Below are 27062 nucleotides of genomic sequence, written 5' to 3' on the forward strand. Positions count from 1 at the left end.
TTTTATAACCATAATAAACTGAAGCAAAAGAAAATTATGTAAAATTTCTTATAACCCAATCTTTATTTCCAATTTTACCAAATCAGACATCTATTAAATGTCAGACAGATAATGAATCGTCTCCCATTTACTTACTAGTCAGGGTTCGATTACCTCACTTACGTAATTAATGCTAACAAAAACATTATTAGTTTCAACTCTACTTACCTATTACCAAGCAAAAACTCCGAAGCAAAGAAACTATATCCCTCGATGTTCTTAAGTTAAAAGAATTCAAGTCGCACCGGTAAATGTTGCAAAGTTAAATGGACTTAAAGTTGAATGAGACAAGGATCTTTATAGTATGGCTACTTTAGACAGGAGTCAGGTGCGTGAAAATGAAAGTTGTTCTCTTCCTGTTCACTCGCTCGCCTCGACTCCTTGGTATGGCAGGGTACTTAGACTTTGTTACGGTGACAAGGACGTTGCAACTGTATCAAAATAAACAAAGGGTACACGTTATATAAAAACTACTTAACACTAAACATTTAAATATGATACATAATGTAACAAAACAAAAACAAAAGATCAACGACAATAAAACAAAATGAAATCAAATCCCACTCAGTTAAGTAAACCAAATCAGATAACGGAAGTATGACACGAAAATAAAGATGCTTGTAACAGATACAGTGAATTATTGTCACCAAACAGGTTGGTTTATGATTATTTTATGCAGCACAAGCGAGATGAAAGGAAGAGTATGGAACACAAATCGACTTTCACTCGGCAGACGCTAAAAAGTGAAACTGATATCCGCGCGGCGATAAATGCGATAATAAAATCTTTTAGATAAGGATATGATCAATACTGTTCATGAAAGTAAAAGCTAAGAGAGATAAACTAAACAGGCAATTGAAGTACTAATAAATAACTGAATAACTAATAATAATTAAAGTTAAATAAGCAACTGTAGCACTTGTTGCAAGGTTGTCGAGTCAGGTCAATAAGGGAAAGCCAATGCCGATAAATAAGGGTAAAATTGCACATCACACAAATACTCAACGGCCGATGACGAAACACCAATAACAATGTTCACGAATTCGCTATTCTTAACTATTAAGATTTAACTGTGAAAGATTAACGAGTTCCATGAATCGAGTTCCATGAATATGGAATAATTTAAAAGAAGTAAAATACGTCGATACGCGGCACGATTAAACACTGAACTTTTAAGGTCGCAGTTAAATTAAATGTCAATTGAAGGTAAACCATTCGAAAGGACCTACCTTTAAGTATCAACGGAATTCATATTCTACGCTTCTGCGTCTTATATGGATCTTGTAAAATACCGCACGATTTATGTACAACACAAAGCGTGATTCAGAACAAAACGAATAAGTTAAGACCTCGTTTGTGTATCAAAAGTATCAGATAAGACCCCCCGACCGCGTTGAGAATTTCTCTTCAAAGAAATCATCGGAAAAATGAACAAGAATTAAATTGAACGGACATTGATGTCCGAAGGATTTGGCATGTATGAAAGAATGCACGTCATTGCATATGTTTCGATAAGCGATAGGCCAATCACACGTATCACAACATCAATCGAAATGTTGATACGAGTATTTGCTCAAGCGCACTGAGGGCCCATTGTAAATTTGCGATTATTGCGAAGTCCTTGCAAAATAAAATTGATGACGCTTAATGTTTTTCTGCTTTTATTTTGAAACATACAATTATTACGGCCGCCAGCCGGATGTGGAGGGCTCTTTATTAACGTTTCTGTTCTGTTCGTGCAAGGACACTTCGTTTACCTCCTGTTCCCACATTTTTAAGGTCATAAGGATCGCTTTTTGTTCAAAATCGGAGCACGTTTTACACTAAAACTAAATCCACTTAATTGTATTTCTTTCTTTTTTTATCGCATGCATTTATAACAATTTTAAAACGTTTAAGTATCATCATCTAAACATTATTGTATCATATCAATGCCACTAACAAAAGTGGCAGTTAGAATAATTGCAGTAATGCAATAATGTTATCTCTTAAAGACATCGTTGCACTGATCTTCAATTACAGGCACATCGACCTTTTAGAAGACGTAATTACTTAACACGCAACGATATATCAGGTGGATTCACTAGTGACAATTCATCTTACGAAAGGCTCGGCGGCTAGTCGACCCAGTGACGCAATATCACTTTTGCCTACTACTTAAATGTCAAATGTTGACCCATGACATGAAGATGCGGCCACCCGTCTTACTTTGAGACCCCAATTTAGGAGTGTGGTATTTGTGGCCAACAATAATGACGCAAAGGACTGCTAATTTCAAAATCATAAATCACGCTTATCTCAAATTGATTGCCAAAAGCAGTTCAGGCATGAGATGTATTTGATAGATTGGTTGCAATATGATTTCCGAGCGTTATCGATACTTAATTGGTACCAGTTCATGTTGCAAGTATTTTGTAACTGTCGATACAATACTTTAATCGTTTTTATCAAGTTTTAACAGTGGAAAAATTGTTCTATCGATTAAAAATAAAGGCTAAGTATTGTAGGAAATAATGTAGGCAGAATCATGACATAAAGTTTCACTTTCATTTCACGTCGTGTGTTGAGATTGCTCGTACAAAGTCGTGATTTAGCTGCAATTAAGGCATCCACAACGATTATATTCAGCGTTTACGATGACGAAACTTAAGTCGTAGGGACTAACATCCTGTAAGTATTTATTTAAATTAGTTTCTAACGTAATTGTTTAAGTTGTATGAAAGGAAGACACGGGTTGACTCCGGTTCTATCACGATATGAAGCAAATAAATAATTATTACAAATCTGAAAGGTCTGCGGCATATTTCCAGGATATTTTATTTGGACATAGCGTATTCTTAGTTATAATATATAATAGTAATAAAATCAAATATACACTAAAGAAAAAAGACGGCATAAAGTCGAGAAACTGGGACGGGTACCGCCGTAACGGGGTAGCCTAGAGGCCCAGGGCGTTAGCCGTGATAGCTGAAGATGCCGGTTTGAATCCGGCCTTGACCACTGGAAGGCTTAGTCACATCACATCACATTTTCTTGACTACCTAAAACACAAATAAAGATAATTTGATTTGTTCCCAAAGTCGTGACCTTTTGATAATAAAACGTTGCAAAAACACAATAATTTTGCTATAAGACTTAAAGCAAACAGTGTCATTGGTGTTGTCACAAATTAACAAGTCGAACAGGTGTAGTTGGCCAACGGTGTCAGTTACGTTGCGACACCGGTGCGTGAACGGTGACCGCCGAGGGACATGTTTGTATAATTTGTATGAAGCACTGTGTTAGAATCTTACTTAATTAGAGTTGCATGAAGAGATTTGGAGTCGTAATTAGCTGTCGGTCTTGTAGTCTTTATTTATCACAAACTTTTTATTAACTTGCAATGTATGTATGTACGGGTCAAATCTTGCAAGTTAAATTTGACCCACTTCCCGACTTCCATTGAAGCTGAAAATTTTCATACATATGTAAGTCGGGTGACAATGCAATGTTATAATACCATCGAGCTGATCTGATGATGGAGACAGGAGGTGGCCATAGGAAGTCTGTGATAAAACAACTAAACCTAATTGCGTTTGGGGTTTTTAGAATTGTCTCGATTACTATTAGTAGCTTGTGTAAAAAAAGTCAGTCAGTGATAAAAGCTTGTACCAAAAATGAAATTTTTGCCAAAACTTATTTATCAGTCAAAATTTATGGTTGAAATATTCACAACAATGGTTAAACAAATACCTATCGTCAAAAAAATCGAGGAAAACTTTGAATAGCTAAAATCAGAAGAATGGGCTTGTTGAATAAATACATATTACAGTATTAACCTGTGAACTTGGCCAAACAGAAAAATACTGATTCCCTCCTTGAGAATCAAAGTGGCAAAATAGTAAATTTATACAGGTTGAATTCTGGAAGCGCAAATTATATTGTATTACGACACTATGGTTCTTAACGATCGCTATGTACTCGTAGTTAACGTATTTATAATCAGCGAAATATGTACCAATTCAGACCACTTGTCTTGTACGTATTTGCAATTCAGAGCTGACATATAAAAACTAACGCCGATGAGTAAGCTAACATGTTGCAATGCTAAACTTTCAGAAACAATTAGGCTAACCCCAGCCAGATGAGCTGGGTTAATGCCGCGCCAACTACGGCGATAAATAGTAAAACTCGTTTCAAGCAACATTGTGCATGGTCTGACATACTAGGCAAATTTGTGCAGGTCGCAAAGGGCAAGATTGTGAAATCTTAATCAAGATTCTTTACCATGTTCGTCTTATAACAAGTAAAACGTTTAAAATACTATAACCAGATTTCGGTTGTTTTTTCGTTATGTACCTTCTCCTTTTTGTGATTTGATTGAACATGTGACCATGTTAGAAGAATCGATTGACATTCATCAAAATTGACTCAGCAGTAGTCTCGACACGCTTCGGTTGGTAAACACGAATCAAACACACCCATCTCACGCATGCATGCAGAAATTTGCCTTTGCCGTAGCCAGGTTAATTTGAAGCATAGCTGATAGGTATTTATTTGAAAGAATATCTTAGCTTAAGAAAAAAACGTTTAATCTGGCAAATCTCCTCAAACGCAACATTTCTACTCCTTACAACGCATGTTTTAATACACCTAAAAAAAGCTAAATTTTAAAATTAACAAATGTGAATTCTGAATATTTAATCAAATTGACAACTCATCACGCTGGTTCACCTTCGGTTATGCCCCTCATCGAAATCGATTCAAATCAACCAAGAAAATGATTTGCAGAAAATGAAGTGTCATTTAGCCCTCATTGTCAATCGGTGCAGTGACCTTACCGATTGACTGTGTCCAGTAATTCTTGGAGAGACATAATGACCTGCCGCTGTAATTATTTTTTTATCCACGATATTTTAAAGAATCGCAAGTTCCGGATATTCTGAACGTATACACTGCTTTGTGTCTCATCAACATAAAGAACTTAAGAATACTATAATTTAAAGTATTTTAACAAATTTAGTCTGATCACAGGTTTTGAGCAAGTTAACGAAATTGACTGCTCCTAATTTAATTATAAACATGCCTACTATTGTAAACCCACCCGTACCCTAATTTTAAATCCTAAACCATAATAGCCAATAATTGGCACTGAGGCCAAACGTCAAATGGTTAGACCTATTTAGAGAATGATCGAAGCGAATTCATTCAACTGTAAGTTCATGTTATGCCGGTATTGTAACAGCTGGTTTCCGTACTGGTAATGGTCAGATTGTTATTCCTCGGTCACGAAGTCGATCAATGGGTCAGAGTTGACCGGCTTCTGCGATTGACAGCTGGTCACGAGTCTTTATTTGCAAACAGACGACTAAGTAGCGGTTAATGGTCAACAATACTTTTGAGGCTGATTTCGCTTCCTGTTTATCATTTAATTTCCTGACTACCGGCATCCTATACGTAAATTTATGGTGGCATTTTTTTTTACTTGGTTGTCAAGAGGTTAATCGTGTTTATTAAAATCGATGATCTCAAAATTATGGATTCCATTCAGGCCTATCATTTGATTAGGTATAACATTTAAAATCAATACGTATTCAAATAAATTTTCGACGCTCTTTAGTTTTTTGTCAATATTAAAAGCCGAGCGACTTACAAGTGGAACGCGTAAATAAATACCTGTTTCATTTTTTCGCTGTCTGTGAATAGGTACTTGATAAGCGTTTATTTCCAATTACATTTTAAATGTTATTTTAACTTGAAGGGAAATTACGAAGATTAAAATCATATGTCAACAGGGCAGCTATTGTGGATTCGTTCCGTCGATTTTGCATTGATGTGAGTGAGACAGCCATTGTTGTCAGTGACGTATTAAAAATAAGTCACGATTATTATATAAATTATATTGAAGATGTTATAAGGAGCGTCACTACATTAACTTTCACTGTTAGTATCATAAGTCACGTTAATAATAAAAGCGATAGAGATACTGATTAGAAAAGTGCCGGTGTAAGTAAGAATAAAAAGGGAAAATGTTTCATTGCTACCAATATTGCACAAGATAATAAAACAAATGAAGATAAAGCAGCGATGGAAAGTAAACAGGGCAATTTATCGATAAAGATGTCTGTAGCAAATGTAACTCGGTAAGCAACATCAGTGCATTGTACAATAGTTCTCACGTCCTTAATAACTGTAGACAGTCGGAAACGATTGCAAAAACGCAGCCAGAGACAAAGGGTAGGAAAATGGTGAACTCGCGGAACAATTAAATAATATAAGAGAGGTAAACCGCTAATTGTGTTTGGATTCTGGTAGATTAGATTACAAATTTTGTAGAGCGTGTTCCGATATGTCGTCATACCATCAGAACTTAATAGTACCTTTTAATAAAATGGTAGTGATTTCTTCGAAATAAGGGTATATGCTGATACGCAATAATGTGTTAACCCACATGAACTTTTCAATAAAATGTCAATTTTAAGCGTCAATTTTTTGAGTTGACACCTTATTGCAAAATGGATGTGGGTTGACACATTATTGCGTATCAGCATCCCTGGTGTTTAAAAATAAGTGTCAGTGACCTTATTTGTGAATATCTTCACCGTTGGCGAATATTTCAACGTCAAATTACCAATTAATGAAGCCTAAACTGACCCGTAACTTTTGCTTGGGCAATATGTGCCACTCTCAACCAAAAGGGTACTTATTGTCGGTTGTCAATAAGGCGCTATTTTCATATAGCTTCAATTTGAAATCAACCTTATCGACTAGCGACAATGTGGTACCTTTTGGTTGAAAACGTCACTTATAATTGCGTTATAAAAAGTTGTTTGCCTTTTCTCGTAGATTCTAATGACCTGTATGGTGAGGTCAAGTCAATTGTGGATCCAAATATATGTGTGAAAATCATACGGCCTCGTGATCGGCAAACATATCCATATAACATTATAAATAATTTGATTAATATACAACATCCTTAATTTGTTAATTTTGTATTACACAAATAAATGCCCATACCGGTATGGGCATTTTGTATTTAATATTCAATTCTTTAATCGCAGTTTTCGGTTGATGAATGAAACAAATTCTCAAGACACGAGTGTATTTATAAATTCAAATTCTTAGATAGTTGTTTTAGATTTTGATGAATGTAGACAATTTCAAGACACGACTGTTTTTGAGACTAATGTGTTTTTAACTTATTATTAGGGTCATGATAAACGACACGTTATTAAACATAATGGTTAATGATTGTTAAAATTTATTAAGACATACAAACTTTACGGCCCTGTGTTATTCGATAACTCAGTTGCAATTGATTGCGCATTCAGTTTATGAAAATTACGTAAACACGGCTTTTGACATACGAATTTTTTTACAAAGAAGTAAATTGATTGGTGTTATATTAATGAGAATTGTTAACATTGTCATTCTAGGCAATGAGAAAGAGCACTAGATTGAATTATCATAAACATCAAAATAAAAAGAAGTCCATACACATTTTTTTTAATTACTATACAAAAAAAATCACGATTTAAGTTATAAAAAGACAAAAACCGGACAAGTGCGAGTCAGACTCGCCCACCGGCAACAGAAATACATCATCTGTGAAAATTTCAACTGTCTAGCTATCACGGTCGATGAGATACAGTCGATGACAGACAGACGGACAGACGGACAGAGGAGTCTTAGTAATAGGATCTCGTTTTTACCCTTTGGGTACGGAACCCTAAAAAGGACAAAAAGGTAAATTCTGAGACACGATGCCTGTGTAAAAAATGTTATTTGCTAATGTCCATGAAGCTTTACAAGCCTCAATTAGTTCATTTATAAATTAATTTTTAACAAGCAGAAACGTCTGCGATCGATGCTATTAAGCTTAGAATAAATTTAAAAGTGGAAAAATTACTGCCTTGGGTGAGACTTGGGTGGATCCAGAGGCCGTGAGTTCAAGTCTCACCCAAGGCAGTAATTTTTCCACTTTTAAAATTAGTTCATTTATGTTCATTTATGAGTATATAACATGATTAAGACAAACGTGTCTTCTTCTATCCATAATGCCATAAGGAGTAGCGTAAGTAAGTAATTTAATCCACTATGAAGAACACTGACTACACAGTAAGTCTAACGATCATACGTTCATGCTCCAGTTTCCAACCCTTTCGACATCGTCACCAATCTGCTATCTCTCCGGTCCACCGATTATTCCACAACAGGGTAACGCCACCGCAAGATTTCTCCAATATATTGACATAATACGAGCACCAGACTACTAAAGATAGATATAACTCCGTAATAGATGGATACAGTCTAAGGAAAAAACGTGCCTCGAAAATCAAGAAAATTTGATTCTCGTTCAGAGGGCGCTACTAGTTTTGGCCTACAGTCGTATAGATGGCGTTGACGGTTTCGTTTGTTATTTAACAATTTTAACGCACATCAGTGAAAGAAGATGGGTCAAAATCATCAAAATAATTAATGCAAATAAAAAAAATCATTTATCTATATTGAAATACATTTTATCGTATTTTTACAAATCTTAAATTTTAGTTTTAAAGTGTGTCGACAGATGGCAGTGAATTTACTGGGGTTACAAAATTTACTATGACAGTACCGCTCTAGTATAAGTTACTCTATGAGACTACTAACAAAAGACTCCGTCATATGCGACATTTTCAATCAAAAGGTACCACATTCTCGCTTTTTTTTATATCACGTCGGTGGCAATCAAGCATACGGCCCGCCTGATGGTAAGCAGTTACCGTAGCCTATGGACGCCTGCAAAACCAGAGATATTACACGCGCGTTGCCGACCCTTTAAAAACCTGTACACTCCTTTTTTGAAGAACCCCATACTGTAGCCCCTCAGAAAACCTTACCATAAGGATGATAATTGCTTGTATCTTTATACATGAACAACCTGTCAGAGCGTCCTTATGGCAAGCGACGATGTGGTACCTTTTGCTTGAAAACAACACATATGACGCTTTATCGCACGCAGGCGTAAAAACACTATGCCGTGAAATCCCACCATTCATTTGCATGCTACGTTACGTACATTTTACGTTACTTCAACGGTGTATGTGAAAGGCCCGATTCGAACAATGCTTATAAGAAGTCACTGCGATACGATACCGATCTGTGTGTAAGAAGTGACATTTCTTCAACCAAAAAATGTGTCGTTTTCAAGCAAAAGGTACCACATTGCCGCTTGCCATTAGGACGCTCTGACAGGTTATTCGTATAAAGATACAAGCAAATTTCGTCCTTATGGTAAGCGACAAAGTGGTACCTTTTGCTTGAAAATATCACAAATTCAACTTTTTTCACGTTATCATATCGCAGTGACTTTTTATAAGCATTGTTCGAATCGGGCCGTATGAGTATGTGCTTTAAGGTGATCTTTGACAAGCGCCATGTTTACCGGCATACTAATTATATTAAAACGCACTATGCAGTATGACGTCTGTAGGTAGTTAAGCTGTTTTTCTTCCAAGTGGTGTTATTAGAAGAGTAGCGAACCGTGAACATCGCTTCGATAAGTTGATTGATGCGTAGAAAGTCGATATGATTAGTATATTTAGTAGCTTGGTGTTACCTGGCTTTGTTACCATCGCCCACACTGTTAACTGACTGTTCGTAAACCTTATTATAAAAGCCATAAGGTCCATTGATGGACGGTTACGAGTGTTGCTGTTTGTACAGTCGCCATCAGATATATCTGAGCGGTCAAGGCGCTCACAAATATCTGAACACGCCTCTATTGTCAGGGCGTTAGAGTGCGTGTTCAGATATTGTGAACACCTCGGCCGCTCCGATATATCTGATGGCGACTGTACAAAGTGCCGAAGATAGGTCGATTTCGTTCATTCGAATTCATTCAGAGGTTAATACGGTTTCCATGGACAAAATTAACACAATCTTTGATATCTTAAATATCGTGTGTCGTGTTGGACAATTAGCGATATAGCTTTCCTGCTTTTTTAGGGTTCCGTACCCAAAGGGTAAAAACGGGACCCTATTACTAAGACTCCGCTGTCCGTCTGTCCGTCCGTCTGTCCGGTCTGTCCGTCTGTCCGTCTGTCTGTCTGTCACCAGGCTGTATCTCGTGATCTGTGATAGCTAGACAGCTGAAACTTTTCACAGATGATGTATTTCGGTTGCCGCTATAACAACAAATACTAAAATAAAAACAGAATGAAATAGAGATTTAAGTGGGGCTCCCATACAACAAACGTGATTTTTGACCGAAGTTAAGCAACGTCGGGCGGGGTCAGTACTTGGATGGGTGACCGTTTTTATAGTTAATGGTACGGAACCCTTCGTGTGTGAGTCCGACTCGCACTTGGCCGGTTTTTAATGTAAGCAGTAACATTTTTCTAAATAATACAAAAGGTAATCACGGTCTATATCCCGGTCAATATAAGTCTAGTGTAACATTTTTCTAGTAACTTATTTAAGTTACTAAGCGACCCGCCCCGGCGCGCTGGTGGCCTAGCGGTAAGAGCGTGCCACTTTCAATCCGGAGGTCGCGGGTTCAAACCCCGGCTCGTACCAATGAGTTTTTCGGAACTTATGTACGAAATATCATTTGATATTTACCAGTCGCTTTTCGGTGATGGAAAACATCGTGAGGAAACCGGACTGATCCTAACAAGGCCTAGTTCCCCCTCTGGGTTGAAAGGTCAGATGGCAGTCGCTTTCGTAAAAACTAGTGCCTACGTCGATTCTTAGGATTAGTTGTCAAGCGGACCCCAGGCTCCCAGGAGCCGTGGTAAAATGCCGGGATAACGCGAGGAAGAAGAAGAAGCGACCCGCCCCGGCTTCGTATGGGTTACACAAAACCGTGAAATCCGCATGAAAATCCGTTTAATAGTTTTCAAGTTTATCGCGAACATACATACATACAAACAGACAGAAGCGGCGGGGGACTTTGTTTAAAAAGTGTAGTGATGCAATTCGAATTTTGATACTTTCCTTTTAGGTTTGTAAACATATTTTAGATTTTGCGTGGTTGTGAATCGAAGATGTAGCCATCCATCAACAAATAAGTATTTAGGTACCCGTGACACCTTGGTTCAAAACCAAAATACTCGTACTTAAATTTTAAATTACTTAAAGGAATAGGTAGCTTTAAAATCGGAGTTTAGACTTTAAATATGAGTGCACTGTATTCTCCGTTTATTTATTTTCATAATGTGTGACCTTTTTTATGGTTAATTTATGGTTCCGTTTTGTCATGATACACAATTTTTTTTATTGTTAGACAAATTCTTATTATATTGTATGTTGATGTTCTTGACCTTTATGATTTTATAGTCCCATTTTGTAAGAAACTATTAATCGTAAGTCTTTTAATTGTTAACTTCTGATTGCAGGCAATAAAAATATTGGAATACTTCGTTTTATCGTTTTATAGCCATAACATTCATTTACTGTAGAATAAAATTATCTCATTAAGCAATGGAAGCAGGTCGTACAAATAAAGAATTTTGTGATTCAGAACGCTAACGATATTCTACACCACTCAATCTATCTTCTTATAGTTATGGTACCTTGCCTTATAAAGTTTTTCACTCTTGTACCACATCTTTTCATATTTCTCCATCTGATTGGAGATGGCGAACGCGACAGGCCACCCGACCCCTTCCGCTCTATACTTAAAATATGGTACCGTACCTTATAAAGTTTTTCCTTCTGGTACCAAACGTCTTCTTCCTCTTCCATCTGGTTGGAGATGGCCTGTGTGAGGTCGTCGCGCGAACGCGACAGGATACGCCGCCGGGATACCATCTCGCCCCCCGTCACCGCCTCGAAAGGACCAAGGCTGTAACAAAGAAAATTCCATGTTAGGACAGAAATAAATAATCCTGAAGAAAAATAAGTAGGGTAGAAATTAGCTAAACGGTTGTTTACTAAATATTTTCTTTGCAAAATCGAGCGTTTGTTTTAGAAAGAAATTGCTAGGTTGTCGAATAAGATTCAACAACCTAGCAAAATTCAGCAACAGCAACCATTCAGAAAATACCTCAAAATTTCGTATTATCTTTATTTCTAATATTGTCCCGTTTACGTACAAAGAAAATTTATGAAAAATCAATGTTGGAATCCAATTAGTACGTTTTTTTCTTATAAGTGTTAGAAAATTTATGAAAAATCAATGTTGGAATCCAATTAGTACGTTTTTTCCTTATAAGTGTTAGAAAATTTATGAAAAATCAATGTTGGAATCCAATTAGTACGTTTTTTTCTTATAAGTGTTAGAAAATTTATGAAAAATCAATGTTGGAATCCAATTAGTACGTTTTTTCCTTATAAGTGTTAGAAAATTTATGAAAAATCAATGTTGGAATCCAATTAGTACGTTTTTTTCTTATAAGTGTTAGAAAAGGTACAAGGATCCGAAGAATGATAATGGGACATAATACACTTTCTGTAAACATTTAAAACACTTTAAAATTGTTTATTGAGCTCTTAATGAAATCGAAGCAAGTTAATCAACTAAATCGGAAGCATCAGATATATATTTAATAGCATGCATTTTCCTATTGTGAGTATGAAGACAGCAAAACATCTTTTGAACATTCAAATATAATATACAGACCACAAATCAATACTGAGTAAATAAGCAACCCAGTACCATAGGAAGTTATCAACTAGTAGAAACTTTCATCTGGTTATCCCAACAAGCCATAAATCTAACCACAACGCTCGGAAGTGGTAAAGAAAATGGTAGTTAGAAATGCGATACGTTTACAAAGAAATAAGCCAATGATTAGACTTAACAGCCTACTAAAATTTCGCATCGAGTTACATAGGTCGTATAGTGGCATGGCCTTTTCTCGAAAAGTCTTCTAGAAATCGACTTTCGCTCATGTCGTCTCAGATATAAGTATATTTGGTATCAGTGCATTCAGTATGATGTCCTGAACACAAATATATATATAGGTAAGATGATAAGCGCAGAAGTGGTGGGGGTAGTTGCTGGGACGTCATAAAGTCGGCAGTACAGTTTTTTACTTTTTTTCTTTTAAACATCATGTGAAAGGGCTTTGTGAGTAGATCACAAATATATCACATACTGTATGATTTTTACTACTTGGTCTAACAAATTATTAGAAAACGTTCAAAAATTTCACAACCCAGAGTTGACTTTGAACTGCTCTGAATTGAAAATGACTGAATGGATTACTCCAAATTTTCTACTAAATGTGAATATCCTCTATTTCATGTCTAAAAATAAGCCACTTTTGTTTGCAAATATTTGATAAGCCCTCATACTCATACACACCAAATTTAAAAAATACAAATCAAAATGTTTATACATCATTTGCCTTCTATTCTGAATAAGCGGAAACGAGAATGTGCCATTATTTTATTACCATAAGATTAAAATGTCGTTTTGTTCGGATGTTTATATCCGACGTTATGGAATCCGAGTCGAATGAATAGAAACATTAGAAACCATGCGTCATCATAGAAACTGTAACAGTAATCTCTAATAACAATAAGACAACGAGATGTTGATAAATGTTTAGATTATCTCGTCAATACATGATACAATCGTTACTTTCTATAGCCGATTACGAATAGTTATATTAAACAGACAATGGTAGGGTGAAAGCCTGGTTGTTATCACCTTTGGTTATTATTATAGCTTCATCAGAGGCTATTCAGTGGTAATTGACGCCTATCGTCAAAATGAATAGCTTTTCCGACTTCAAATGAGCATAAGTCTTGGGCATTTTCTACCAATAAGTTGTCCTTTGTTTCTAGAGATAAAAAGAAGGAGTGATACCTACGTGAGAATCGTCCGGTATTGGTACCTACGTTTTGTGACAGAATTTTGTTAAGGAGGGTTGAAGAATGGACCCGGGTATGTCCTTAAACTACGTCCAGGACCCGGGTATGTCCTTAAACTACGTCCAAAAGAGAGGTATGGGCACTGTGAATGACAACTTGCTTTGTGTGGTAGGGCACAGGACAGCGGATGTCATTCCAGATCTAGAGCAAAGCCCAACTGGGGAGGTACCTCCACCATACAGAAAACCGCAGCCAAATAACACTGGACCCTACTAATAGTGTTGTGTTCCTGCCGGTGAGTAAGGTTGCCAGAGCTCGAGGGAGAGGAGTGTTAGGGTCGGCAACGCGCATGTAACTCCTCTGGAGTTGCAGGCGTACATAGGCTACGGAGACTGCTTAACATCAGGCGGGCCGTATGCTTGTTTGCCACCGACGTAGTATAAAAAAAAAGAATAATCAAGAAAGTAACTAAGGTACATCGAGCTGCAAAATTGCTTATTGGAGCCTGGGGTCCGCTTGGCAACTAATCCCGAGAATTGGCGTAGGCACTAGCTTTTACGAAAGCGACTCAAGCGACTGCCATCTGACCTTCCAACCTAGAGGGTAAACTAGGCCTTGTTGGGATTAGTCCGGTTTCCTCACGATGTTTTCCTTCACCGAAAAGCGACTGGTAAATACCAAATGATATATTTCGTACATAAGTTCCGAAAAACTCATTGGTACGAGCCAGGGTTTGAACCTCCGGATTGAAAGTCGAACGCTCTTACCAGGCCACCAGCGCTCTTCTCTTCTCTACGTAAATTTCGTAAAAAAGACAAAATGCTTTTAAACATTAGGTATCATAAAAAACCAAACCTAGGGTGCTGCTAGCTAGGGCACCGCCCAAGCTGCGGGTGATTAGTATTTAGGGGTGCGGAGACAGGAACTACCGGACTATCCGCGCTGTGTCTCCTGCATCTGACCCTTGATCCAGCACCTAGCGAGTGTTGAGACTCTCTAGGTGTTAGTCTAGGTGGCAGATGTTAGGCAGAGTGATGGCAGGTGGGCCAAAATGTTAACGGAATGGTGGCCGCTTTCAGACGAAAGTTGTCCGTTGGCTCGTTGAGTGGACGACATTCGGAAGACCGCGGGTCACTTCTGGATGAGATTGGCTCAGGACCGGGATAAGTGGAGTACTCGAAGAGAGGCTTATGCTCAGCAGTGGGCGATAGAGGCTGATGATGATGATGATGAGATGTTAGTCGAGACTCTTCGCTTAGATGAGACTGCTCGCTGTCACGGCTATCGAGACAATGATCGTCGCATCAATATTATTATTAAATACTGTGTCTTTTTTCAAGAAAGATGCGAGTGATTGATACGTGGGAATCATCCTATATCTGTATGTTTTGTGGTCGGTTTATTATGTTGATCTTAACGGCATACGGATGTTGCGACATATTATTGCCTTGGATGCTTGGAAGTATGACTGTCCATGTGAGTTGTACATATATTAGCTAAGTTAACACGATATAATTCTTTGATATAATTTAATAACAAACAAAATTTAAAAATAAAACGTCGGGTCATTATGTCTTACCCTATATTAAAATGGAAGAAGTCAGCAACTATATTTTAAGATTTGGGTTTCGTTTGAAATATTTTCGTAAATGTAGATAAAAACAGCATAATTGTTACTTTGCAACCTTCGGTGTTAATAAAATTACCGAATAAGTACTTAATTTTTCTTCGTTCTGTCACATTTTGTCACGATTTATTTTCTTCGCGGATCCTCACATTTCTCATTTTGTTAAAATATTCACAAAAGACTTTAAACTTTAGTTAAACATCGTAAGGACATTTAAACCAGTTCCAGTTTTTTTACAAAACCAAGTTACTAACCAGAAAGTACTTTGATCCAAGAATTTAGTTACTTGGATGAGTCAGTTAAGGAAATACCTCAGTTACATGAAATAAAGTTATATCAACCGTCCTGAACTTTACTCCATTGCAATAAGGCGAAACTTGTATACATATTTTTGGCACAGACGGGTAGGTGTAGGTAGTCCCGCCACCCACTATCGATTACTGCAGATAATTTTGCCTTTATACGATTACCTAAGAAGACGTTTTAGTCCTTATATGATATATATTTATATGATATAATATTGTGGGAATCGATAATTATGAGATCAGCCTTTACTCAGATGATGATTGATGATGACTTGGTAGTAATTATCTATAAATTATTAGTCGGTCAATATACTTAGTTATTATAAAGGATGAACACAGAATGAAAAACGGTGTTGACTTTGAAAATTATTATCTTGCTTGAAAAAAAAGGCATTACTTATCAGCGATTGATTTACTTATAAGTCTTTATATATATATATCTTCAGTAAAATAATTATCTTTCGTTTAATATTTATTTCAATGAGTTACACAGCGCTAAGATGAGCAAAAATATCTAAAAGGTAGATCAGTATTTTCGAATCGTGACTACATTGACTTCTTTAATTCACGATATCCACGCAATTTTTTAATAAAATTATTTAGATGATTTAAATAAAAAAACCTGCCTGAACAATGTTTATTTATGTTTGCTAGGTTTAAACATCGATCGAATAAGTCAAAAACCAAAACGAGGCTTCACACCTCAAACCGCACCTGAATCGCGATTAGCTCACTTTCTTCAAGAAAATTATTGAGGTAAAGCAACCTCCCGACTTTCCCATTATTAATGACATGGCCTCAAATTGATTGACAAGGTATTGCTAATGGCTATGCACTGGCATTGCTACTGCGTTTTATACAGCAAGGTAAAATTAACCTTATGGGCGTAGGTATAGATTTCAGTTTAATTAATAGTGCTATAATTGGTTTAATTTTCTTGTAATTAAAGTATTTGCATCGCTTTGGTGTTAATAAATAGCTTCTAGAGGAGCTGCATGTTTGTTTAGAAAATGTATGTGTCCTCGTTATAATATGTGATAAAAAGGACACGACGTATTTTTATTTCATTTATTCTATATCTAACGACAAATATTATCATTAAATCATTTTACGGTTTAGACTCATTTGTTAATGATTTAATGTTAGTATGTCTCACAACAGTTTAAATTCGACAAATATTATTTTGAATTATTATAGCGTTGTTAATTAAATTTTAAGCAATATTAATAAAATCATGAAATATGCAGGCCAATTCGACATCAGAATTATGTTTGAATCATAATTTTTAATTATCGTGCGTCTCGCCCGCGCCAATACATGTACGGACAAGTACGAGCGTAATGCACGATATTTCAATGACATCAGTTCTATTCAGTCTGATATCAGTGCGTGTACGTTTGAATTGTATGAAGCATATTTGAGCGTCATAAAAAGATCACAGAAGAAAGCGACATTTTACTAAATTATTCAGTTTTTCTGCTGACAGGGGCAGATATAACAATGTTTATAAAATAATTATGTTCACTTAATTCGTACGTGCTACCGTACCAACATTATCCAAAGATTAAATTCACACGTAAACATTTTTATTAAACTCCCGTATATGTTAACCGAATTGAATGAGAGGAACTGCCGAAGGTGATGCCAATGCCGAGCCCAATGCCGCACATTGTTCTTTTCGGAAGGAAGCTTCGCAAAGAAGACACATGTGCTCGTCAAAAAGACTTATAACACCAGGAACTCTATACTAAATTCAACCTTAAAGTTAAATCGTGAAGGTAGTATTTAGAATAGCAGTTGAAAGATATATAAGATCATTTTAAACGTGGCGTTCAAAAGTCTTAAAGCACCAGGATGCTTATTCTAATTTCAACCTTAAATGTAAAAATTAAAGTACAATTTGAAATGAGTGCGAAGAGGGATATTAGATGCTTTAGTAAGTGAAGTAGTAAGTGTTGATTTGATGTGGAACTAATGGTAGTATGAAAGAGTTCATGAGTTTGATACTACGCTATTGTTAGAAATTCATACGGCAATTTGATAATGAACTGATGGTTTTATAACCGGAATATATTAAGAATTGTATTGAAATTCGTGGTTTAGTAGGTTTTCTTGTGAACTCAAATACTCATTATTTTTTTAGGTACATTATTGCTATGAGTTGCTGAATATTTTTGTAGGATTGGGATACGGTTTCAAAACAATTTCTAAAGTAACTAAAGGTGCAAACGAAGAAACATGAAATAATTTAAACGATAATTTAAAAAAAGACGAATTTAAAAACTGATAATCATGATGTAATCGCACTTAAACTATCGTGAGACATATTTCAAAATATTTATCAGTACGGTTTTTACTCACTATTATTTTTAGTCGCTTTTGGCGACATGTTTCGGATTCTTTGGGAATCCATCCTCAGGCACGAGTGTCCGCGGCGGTTGCGGCGGCAAAGAATCCGAAACATGTCGCCAATAGCGACTAAAAATAATAGTGAGTAAAAACCGTACTGATAAATATTTTGAATCATGATGTATGCTTAAAAATAGTCTTTAAGATTAGGTATAACTATCCATACTAATATTATAAATACATAAGTCTGTCTATCTGTGTGTTACCTCTTCACGCTTAAACCGCTGAACCGATTTAGTTGAAATTTGACGTAGAGATAGTTTGAGTCCCGGGGAAGGACATAGGATAGTTTTTATGTCGGAAAGACCCTAGAGAGTGAAAAGCGGGGTCGAATAGAGATAATTAATGAATTAGAGTTTTGAATGATTCACGGTTAGTTTCACTAGACTTATATTGACCGGGATATAGACCGTGATTACCTTTTGTATTATTTGTGAGCTCCCGATATTTCGACGCAGTTACATGCATCATGTTCACGGGTGACTGAAGATAGCGGGTGGGTGTCAAAGTTGTGTAGACAGCGCTCTGTCTACCCTCATTCTTGCGCGTCGGCTGCATTCACTTTCAACGTTACCAACGGTCGCATTCACACTTGTTGTTGTTCACTGCGTCGAAATATCGGGAGCTCACAAATAATACAAAAGGTAATCACGGTCTATATCCCGGTCAATATAAGTCTAATTAATGAATTGCCTGATAATTTGCGTGCATATGTACAATGATTGCCATGAGACTTTATCCAGGCGCTATATTTACTTTAGCTGCTGTTACTAAGTCAACGCAGACGAAATCGCGGGCTCTACAGAAACATGTAACAATTTTATAATTATCAACCATTAATCCAACAAGAACAAAAAGCTCTATTATAATGAAACACGATCATAATGACGTAAGAAATAAACGATAATAGTCCAAAGTAAACCAGTTCCTTACAAACAGTAGGTCAGTTAGTACTTTCACACTTGATTTACTTCGCTCCAGTAGGTACAGCTAGCATCGGTAATACTATGAGACTACGCATCCAAACCATCTAAAATTCTCTTGCTCGTGCAATTAGTACTATCACATCCCACTTTTGTAGTAGATTAAGAATAAGAATAAGAATAAGAATGATTTATTGCAGTACTGTGTACACCCCCCCCCCTTACCCCCTTACCCCCTGATTACCCCCTTTTCACCACCTTAAGTGACGATTTCCGTAAAAAAAAACCATCATAAGTTAGAGTTTTGAATGATTCACGGTTAGTTTCACTAGACTTATATTGACCGGGATATAAACCGTGATTACCTTTCCCTTCCTATCCCTTCTTTTCCTTTTCCTTGGTCTATATCCCGGTCAATATAAATCATCATTAGTTAATTGATTGTCTGGGAACCGGGTATGTCCTTAAACTACGTCCAAAAGAGAGGTATGGGCACTGTGAATGTCATTTCGCTTTGTGTGGTAGGGCACAGGACAGCGGATGTCATTCCAGATCTAGAGCAGAGCCCAACTGGGGAAGTACCTCCACCTTACAGAAAACCGCAGCCAAATAACACTAGATCCTACTCATAGTGTTGTGTTCCTGCCCGTGAGTAAGGTTGCCAGAGCTCAACGAGGATGCGGAGTGTTAGGCTCGGCAACGCGTAGCTCCTCTGGAGTTGCAGGCGTACATAAGTTACGGAGACTGCTTAATATCAGGCGGGCCATTAAAAAAAATATTGCGGGTTAAGCGTAAAGAGGTAACAGAGACAGAAATGATTACTTTCGCGTTTATAATACATATTAGTAGGAATTAGGAAAATTATGGGGCAGTGGCTGATTGCTCTATTCTTTACTATTGATGCTAACCGTACTGTAGGAGAATATCAGTAACTACCATCTACAAGATATCTTTGTTTGCCGATGACTAGATAGCGAAATCTATGGTCTCACAAATACAATGTGCTCGCAAGAGATTCCGCAGGCTGTTGGGTGACGGGGTAGCCAAAGAGCAAGCCCTGTCTATGGCCCGTAAGCCCTGGGCGGAGATCACTGTGGAGAAGCCGGCCACGGAAAAAGGCCCTGTAAAAAGGGTCCGATCTGAGGACGAATCTCCGCAGGGATCAGTGAAAAAGGCCCCGAAACTCCGCGTTGAAACCTCAGGGGAGTCTCGGCATCCGAGCTTCCGGGAGGTAGCGGGGTCCTCACGAGTAGGGATCCGTAATTCGGACCCTATGAGTGAGGACCAGATGAAGTTGGTCCACCGTCATCTAAATCTCGCCATGGTCCAGCAATGGGCAAATGCGAAGGGCGGTGCACCACAGTTTCTGGGCTTCATTCACAAGACAGGCTGGATACTTGTGACCTGTGTTAACCAGGTTAGCAGGGACTGGCTTGTGAATGAGGTCCCGAACTTAAAGCCGTGGCCGGAGGCCAAACTCTCCGTCATCCCGGAGGGTGAATTACCCAAACCAGCTACGGCTATCACCTTTATTCCGGAGTCTGAGGCGGCCTCAGTGGAGGAAGCCTTGGCGCTGATCAGGGTCCAGAACTTTGGCCTGAACACAGAACTCTGGAAAGTTCTCGGGGAAAAGGCTGAGCATGCCTCCTTGGATGGCTGGATGAGCCTTCCTCCGAAACTCTTAAGGCCAATCGTGGAGAGGTAGCCATTGGCTTTAAGAAAGTACTGTTCCGGCTAAAAGGGGGGCCAAACGCTCCCCCAGCACAGCAGACGGAACAGCAACCTCAGTCCCTCGCCGAATCTACTCCAGGGCCAAGTACCAAGGTACCTGGCGGCCGAACCATACCCCAGGGCTCTCGTGGCCGTGGGGGCGGGCAACCGGCAGCCAGAGGCACAAGGGGCATGACGAGGGGCATGGTACCCGGTAGGGCCAGACCCATAACCTCGGCGACAGGAGGGCCTCAAGGGACTCCTATTGCGAGAGGCAGGGGTGGGCCACAACGGGTCACCAAAAGGGCCAAATAAAAGGCCTTGGACCTACGGCACTCGCGAGGGTCCTGCAAGCGAACATCCATCATGCGGCAGCCGCCACGGCCATTGTTGAAAGCCGGCTTGCAGGACACGTCGACCTCGCACTACTTCAAGAACCTTGGGTGCGAAACTCAACCATACTAGGACTGAATTCGGTTGGTAAAGTTTTATGCAATACTAATGGAATTAAGCCTAGGGCCTGCATTGTTTTTGGCAAGAACATTGACTTTCTACCTGTTCCAGAGTTATGCACAGACGACCTGGTAGCAGCGTATGTAAATCTCAAGGGATGGAGCGGGCAGAGAATTATACTCTGCTCGGCATACCTCCCTGGAGACAGGAACGACCCCTCTGCGGATCTCACAGCCGTGGCCGAGTACGCCCGCAGACACAACGCAGAAATGCTGGTGGGATGTGACGCTAACGCCCATCACACCAACTGGGGAAGCACCGACATCAATGATAGGGGTGAGTTACTACATGACTTTCTTCTATGCAATAACTTCCAAATTCTAAACATGGGATGTACACCCACCTTTGTCACTAGGGTCAGGAAGGAGGTTTTAGACTTGACTTTTGCATCTTCAAATCTAGCCAGGCACATTCAGAACTGGAGGGTAAGTGATGCGGAATCGTTGTCAGATCATAAGCACATCTGTTTTAATATAGCTTTTTCTCTCAGCGTTCAAACGGTCACCTTCAGGGATCCCCGGAGGACGGACTGGGAAGGCTACAGGAGCAGCCTAGAAAGTAATCTGGAATCCGCAGCGAAGGTAATCAAAACGCGGGAGAGTTTAGAACTTGCGGTGGAGGTGGTCTCAAATGGCATTGTAAGTGCCTTTGAAGAAAACTGTGCTCCCAAGTTCAAATCAACCAAACGTGTGGTCCCATGGTGGAACTCCAACCTCAGGAGGCTCAGGGACAAAACACGCAAGTTATTCAATAGGGCTAAGAGGACACAGGAGTGGGAGGTCTATCGGAAAGCCCTAAATGAATACAGTAAAGAGATTAGGAAAGCTAAGAGAGCGTCATGGAGGAGGTTCTGCGAGGAAATTGAAAATACGCCTCAAGGAGCGAGACTTCACAGGATACTCTCCAAAGCTAGAAGTAATCAAGTAGGCCTTCTCAGGAGGCATGATGGCTCCTTCACTGCTAGTGAGATGGAGACTTTGGAGCTCTTGGCTGAAACTCACTTTCCGGGGGCAGGACAGTCACACGAGCCCCAGCTGGTCAGAGGCCTGCATAGGCCTCGCCCAGAGGACTGGAGGCAGGCTGCCCTCGTCATAAGACCTGGGATAGTGAGGTGGGCTATAAACTCCTTTAAACCTTACAAGACGTGCGGCCTGGACGGAGTAAGCCCTGTGCTAATGCAGCGAGGAGCTGAAGTCCTAATCCCGCATTTGGTCAGGATCTTCAGAGCTAGTTATGCCTGGGGACACCTACCGGAGCAGTGGAACATGGTTAAGGTATTATTTATACCGAAGGCTGGGAGGAAGGATTACGCTTTAGCCAAGTCCTTCAGACCCATCAGCCTCTCCTCGTTCCTCCTTAAAACCTTGGAAAAGGTAATTGATAAGTATATCAGGGAGAGCTGTCTTCTAAACAAACCCATACACGACACCCAACACGCTTACCGTAGGGGCAGATCTACAGAGACTGCCCTGCTGGAGCTGGTTGACAGAGTGGAAAGGGCTTTGGAAGACAAGGACATAGCCCTGTCGGCCTTCCTAGATATTGAGGGCGCTTTTGATAATACACCCACTCGGACACTGGTGGAAGGGCTCAGGGCCAAGGAGGTGGACGACACCACTATCCGCTGGGTGCAAAGCATGCTCTCAAGCAGAATGGTTAGGCTAGACTTGCTTAACACTACACTGGAAGTGGCCACTGTGAGAGGCTGCCCGCAGGGGGGTGTACTATCTCCCTTGCTCTGGACTCTCGCGGTGGATGGACTTCTGCATAAGATGGCGGAGCTCCGAATCGACACTCAGGGGTACGCAGATGACCTTGTTGTGACGGTGAGGGGCAACTGTCAAAGTACTTTATCAGACCTTATGCAGAGGGCTCTCAACACCATGAATACATGGTGCAGAGATAATGAATTGTCTATCAATGCGGACAAGACAATTATAGTTCCATTCACGAACAAGCGGAAACTAGACAAACTTAAGCCGCTTGTCATGAATGGTAAAACTATTCCGTTCTCAACAGAGGTCAAATATCTGGGGGTAACACTGGACCAGAAACTGACCTGGAACAAGCATGTGGACGGAACTATACAAAAGGCTAGATCAGCCTTGGCAATATGCTGTCGTTTAGCAGGCAACCGATGGGGTCTAAAACCCAAGATTGCCTTGTGGCTGTACACGGCTATAGTGAGGCCGATAGTGTCTTACGCCTCCGTAGCATGGTACAGGAAAACGACGCAGAAGGCAACAGTGACGAGGCTTGGCAGCCTGCAAAGAACTGCCTGTGTCATCGTCACTGGAGCCATGTCATCCTCCCCGACGGCAGCCCTAGAGGCCATACTAAATCTACCGCCCCTTCACCTGCATCTGGAATTGGAGGCGAGATCTAGTATGCTTAGAATAGAGGGCGCGAGGAGAGGTAATTGGTTATCGCAAACTCTGAGACTGTTTAGGGAATCAGTGTACGATATTCCTGTTCTTGGGATGCCGTCCGACACTATGGCACCCAAATTTTGTCCACTCAAACTCTACTCAGTGGAACTCCCCAACAGGGAGGACTGGTCAAACAGTCAAATTAAGTGGAAAGAAGGAAGCCTGAGGTGGTACACTGATGGCTCCAAATCCGGATCTGAAGTAGGCTGCGGAGTATATGGTGAAGCGCCCAGGAAAAGCATCAGCTTAAACCTAGGGCGTTTTTGCTCTATATTCCAGGCAGAGGTATACGCCATTATTGAATGTGCGTCAATGAATCTGCAAAGCAACTACGGCAACCATACTATCTATATCCATTCGGATAGCCAGGCGGCACTCTTAGCCCTAACCTCTGATGTCACCACATCGAGGCTGGTTGAGAACTGCAGGCAATTATTGAACAACCTTGGAGCCAGGAACAAGGTTGTTCTACGTTGGGTCCCGGGGCATGCGGGTATCGTTGGAAACGAAAAGGCCGACGAACTCGCGCGAGCAGGGGCTAAGGGGAAGAACTACAGTCCTGAGCCGTTTTGTGGGATTCCCAGAAGCCTAACGCGGCTCACCCTAAAGACCTACTGTCAATACAAAACCATTCAACTCTGGAGGGAGAAACCAGGGTTGAACCATTCCAAAGCGCTTATCAAGGCCTTCAGCAAAAAGGCGTCTTCGAGCGCCTTGGCGCTGCCTAGGAACCAACTGCGCAACTTGGTCAGGGTGCTTACCGGGCACTGCGGCCTAAATAAGCACATGCACACTATGGGGAAACGTGACATGGGGCGGTGCAGACTCTGTATGGAGGCAGAGGAGACGCCCCTACACATCCTCACAGAGTGCCCCTGCCTAATGCGCACTCGTGACTTGATCCTGGGTGGACATATATTGCGCCCGGAGGAGTTAAAGTCTCTCGAAACCAAAAAGATCCTGCAGCTGTTTGAAGTTGCAGGTTTGGATCGAGAGTTGTAGTAGGTGGCGATCACAATAGATCAGAGATGGTCGCAGTGATACATAGGCTCTGGAGCCTTACATAGCCCCTAGAAAAGAAGAAGAAGAAGAAACCCCATATCTTATAACTTAGCCTGTGTATCTACCAGTGATGTCCGAGGATGCGTTGCGAGGGATGTGTTTCTAAGAACCAATAGAATCACTGCACGCTGAGCGAGGAAAACAAATCAAGTGATTGTTTCTTAACAAGCTCAGTAGGCCGAGCACATGATTGACGCGACAGTATCTCGCCGCGAGATAGACTACCCGTCTTTCAGTAACTGTATGAATTAAAGGGGGACGGGTAGTCTATGTCGCGGCGAGATACTCTCGCGCCAATCATGTGCTAGCACGACTGGTCGAAACGCAGGGTGATTTTTGTGCTAAATCGAATCAATGATAAAAACAATTTATGTTAAAGAGAGTAATAATATACGTATATTGTATATGTGAATGTATACCCAAATGACCAAGTATGTAGTATATAAACACGTTTAAATCTCGTACAATATATGACAAGTGTCGAAATGATTTCAACTACAATTCAATTCAATTCAATACATTTATTTCATGTAACCAAGACACATTTTATTAGTAACACTTACAAGACTAAGGGGTTAGTAGATAGGTACAGCTAGACTTAAATTTAAAACAAAATAACACTAACGGGAGAATGCAATCCCTCGCAGTGTGACAAGTAGGGACAGTCAACCCTGTCCGCTATCAATCGCAGAATGCTGTTGGGACTGCCGCGCACCCGGCGCACCAGGGATGCCGCGCGTGCACGCATGGTAGTGTAGAAACAGTCCACGCGCGCCGCCGCGAACATTCCCGATGCGCTACAGAAACGAGGCAGCCCCATCAACACCCGAAACAAACTACGACTACGTGCTAATGCGTTCTCTAGAAACGCGTGCGCATGCCGACGGAGTCGTTGATCGTTGCGTGTGCACTTAATACTTGTTTATTTATTTACACCTTTCAAATGCCAATTTAAATTGCATAGAGATCACTTGGCGTTAGAAATATTTTCGAAGTAGGTGCAAAGTATTAGCTGAATTAATTATGTAAGTGTAAATAGCTGGATAGGGATTGCAAGGTATAACGTACATATTAGATTTGGTTTAATAATTTTAAGCACGGTTTTCTTTCACGGTTTCAGAATTAGAGAAAAATAAGGTTTGCAAAATTTAATTATTAACGATCTGTTATAATTTACTGCAGTATTGCAAATACGTTTTATACGACCTGTAACAAAATACCCCTAAAAAGACGTAAATAACAAAACCGGCCAAGTGCGAGTCGGACTCGCGCATCGAGGGTTCCGTTCTTTTTAGTATTTGTTGTTGTAGCGGCAACAGAAAAAAATGAAAATGAAAATGAAATTTTATTGATAACAATCGTTACAGGTCTGTTTATGTTTTATACATATTAAACCTACAAACACATCATCCTAGAAATACATCATCTGTGAAAATTTCAACTGTCTAGCTATCACGGTTCATGAGAGACAGCCTGGTGACAGACAGACAGACGGACAGACGGACAGCGGAGTCTTAGTAATAGGGTCCCGTTTTTACCCTTTGGGTACGGAACCTTAAAAATATATGACGTTTCATATTCAATAGGACAATATCAGCGACCAGTATTTTCTAAGGTATTATAAGGATGCAAATAGAACATGCTGACAATAGATACATTGTCGAGATAGGTACATAATTACATATTTTGAAAAAATATGCCGACAAAAACAGAGAATGAAGGACTTTGGAACCGGCTATCTGGAACCAAAGGAATTCAAAACGCTACCCATGAGCTCCAGCATATGGCATATGGAGATGGTGGGAAAAGTTCTTGAGTAGCGGACGGATCTTTCCTAGGGGGTAACTGCACAAAAGATCCCTATGGGTCGAAGTGTATCCGCAAGGGCCCCCGAAAACCTCTTTACTGTGCGGACTGTGCCTTTATAAGTGTAAACGGCGTATAATAACCTGTTACATCATAGCAGTAATTACCCAGCGAGTCACAGGACTTTACTGTGCCTTTATAAGTGTAAACGACCTATAATAGCCTGTTATATCATCGGAGTCATTACCCAGCGCGTCACAGGACGCGGTACACTGACCCACATCTATAGCTAGGGGTTAACGCTACGGGGCTTAGCCCGCTACTCCAGCTGGGACGAAGTCGATATCGAAACGTTTTCGAAAGACACCATGGTCTTTATGAAGTGGTGGTCAGAAAGAGATTTTAAAGCAAAATCGCTCCTGTTGACAGACGTTAACAGCTTGATTTAATCACACTG

The 27062-nt window shown here is 39.8% G+C and overlaps 1 protein-coding gene across 4 annotated transcripts in view; it reads right to left on the reverse strand.

The window, feature by feature from the left end:
- The window catches only part of LOC134755650 (uncharacterized), a 276948-nt gene that overhangs the window by 106672 nt on the left and 143214 nt on the right, over window positions 1-27062 (reverse strand). For all 4 annotated transcript variants that reach the window (XM_063692177.1, XM_063692179.1, XM_063692176.1 and 1 more), the window contains exon 2: window positions 11698-11845. In XM_063692177.1, the coding sequence (XP_063548247.1) occupies window positions 11698-11811 (114 nt within the window). In that variant the 5' untranslated portion in view covers window positions 11812-11845. The remainder of the gene's footprint in view (window positions 1-11697; window positions 11846-27062) is intronic.

The sequence above is a fragment of the Cydia strobilella genome, chromosome 3, assembly GCF_947568885.1.
Source record: "Cydia strobilella chromosome 3, ilCydStro3.1, whole genome shotgun sequence".
Lineage (NCBI taxonomy): Eukaryota > Metazoa > Arthropoda > Insecta > Lepidoptera > Tortricidae > Cydia > Cydia strobilella.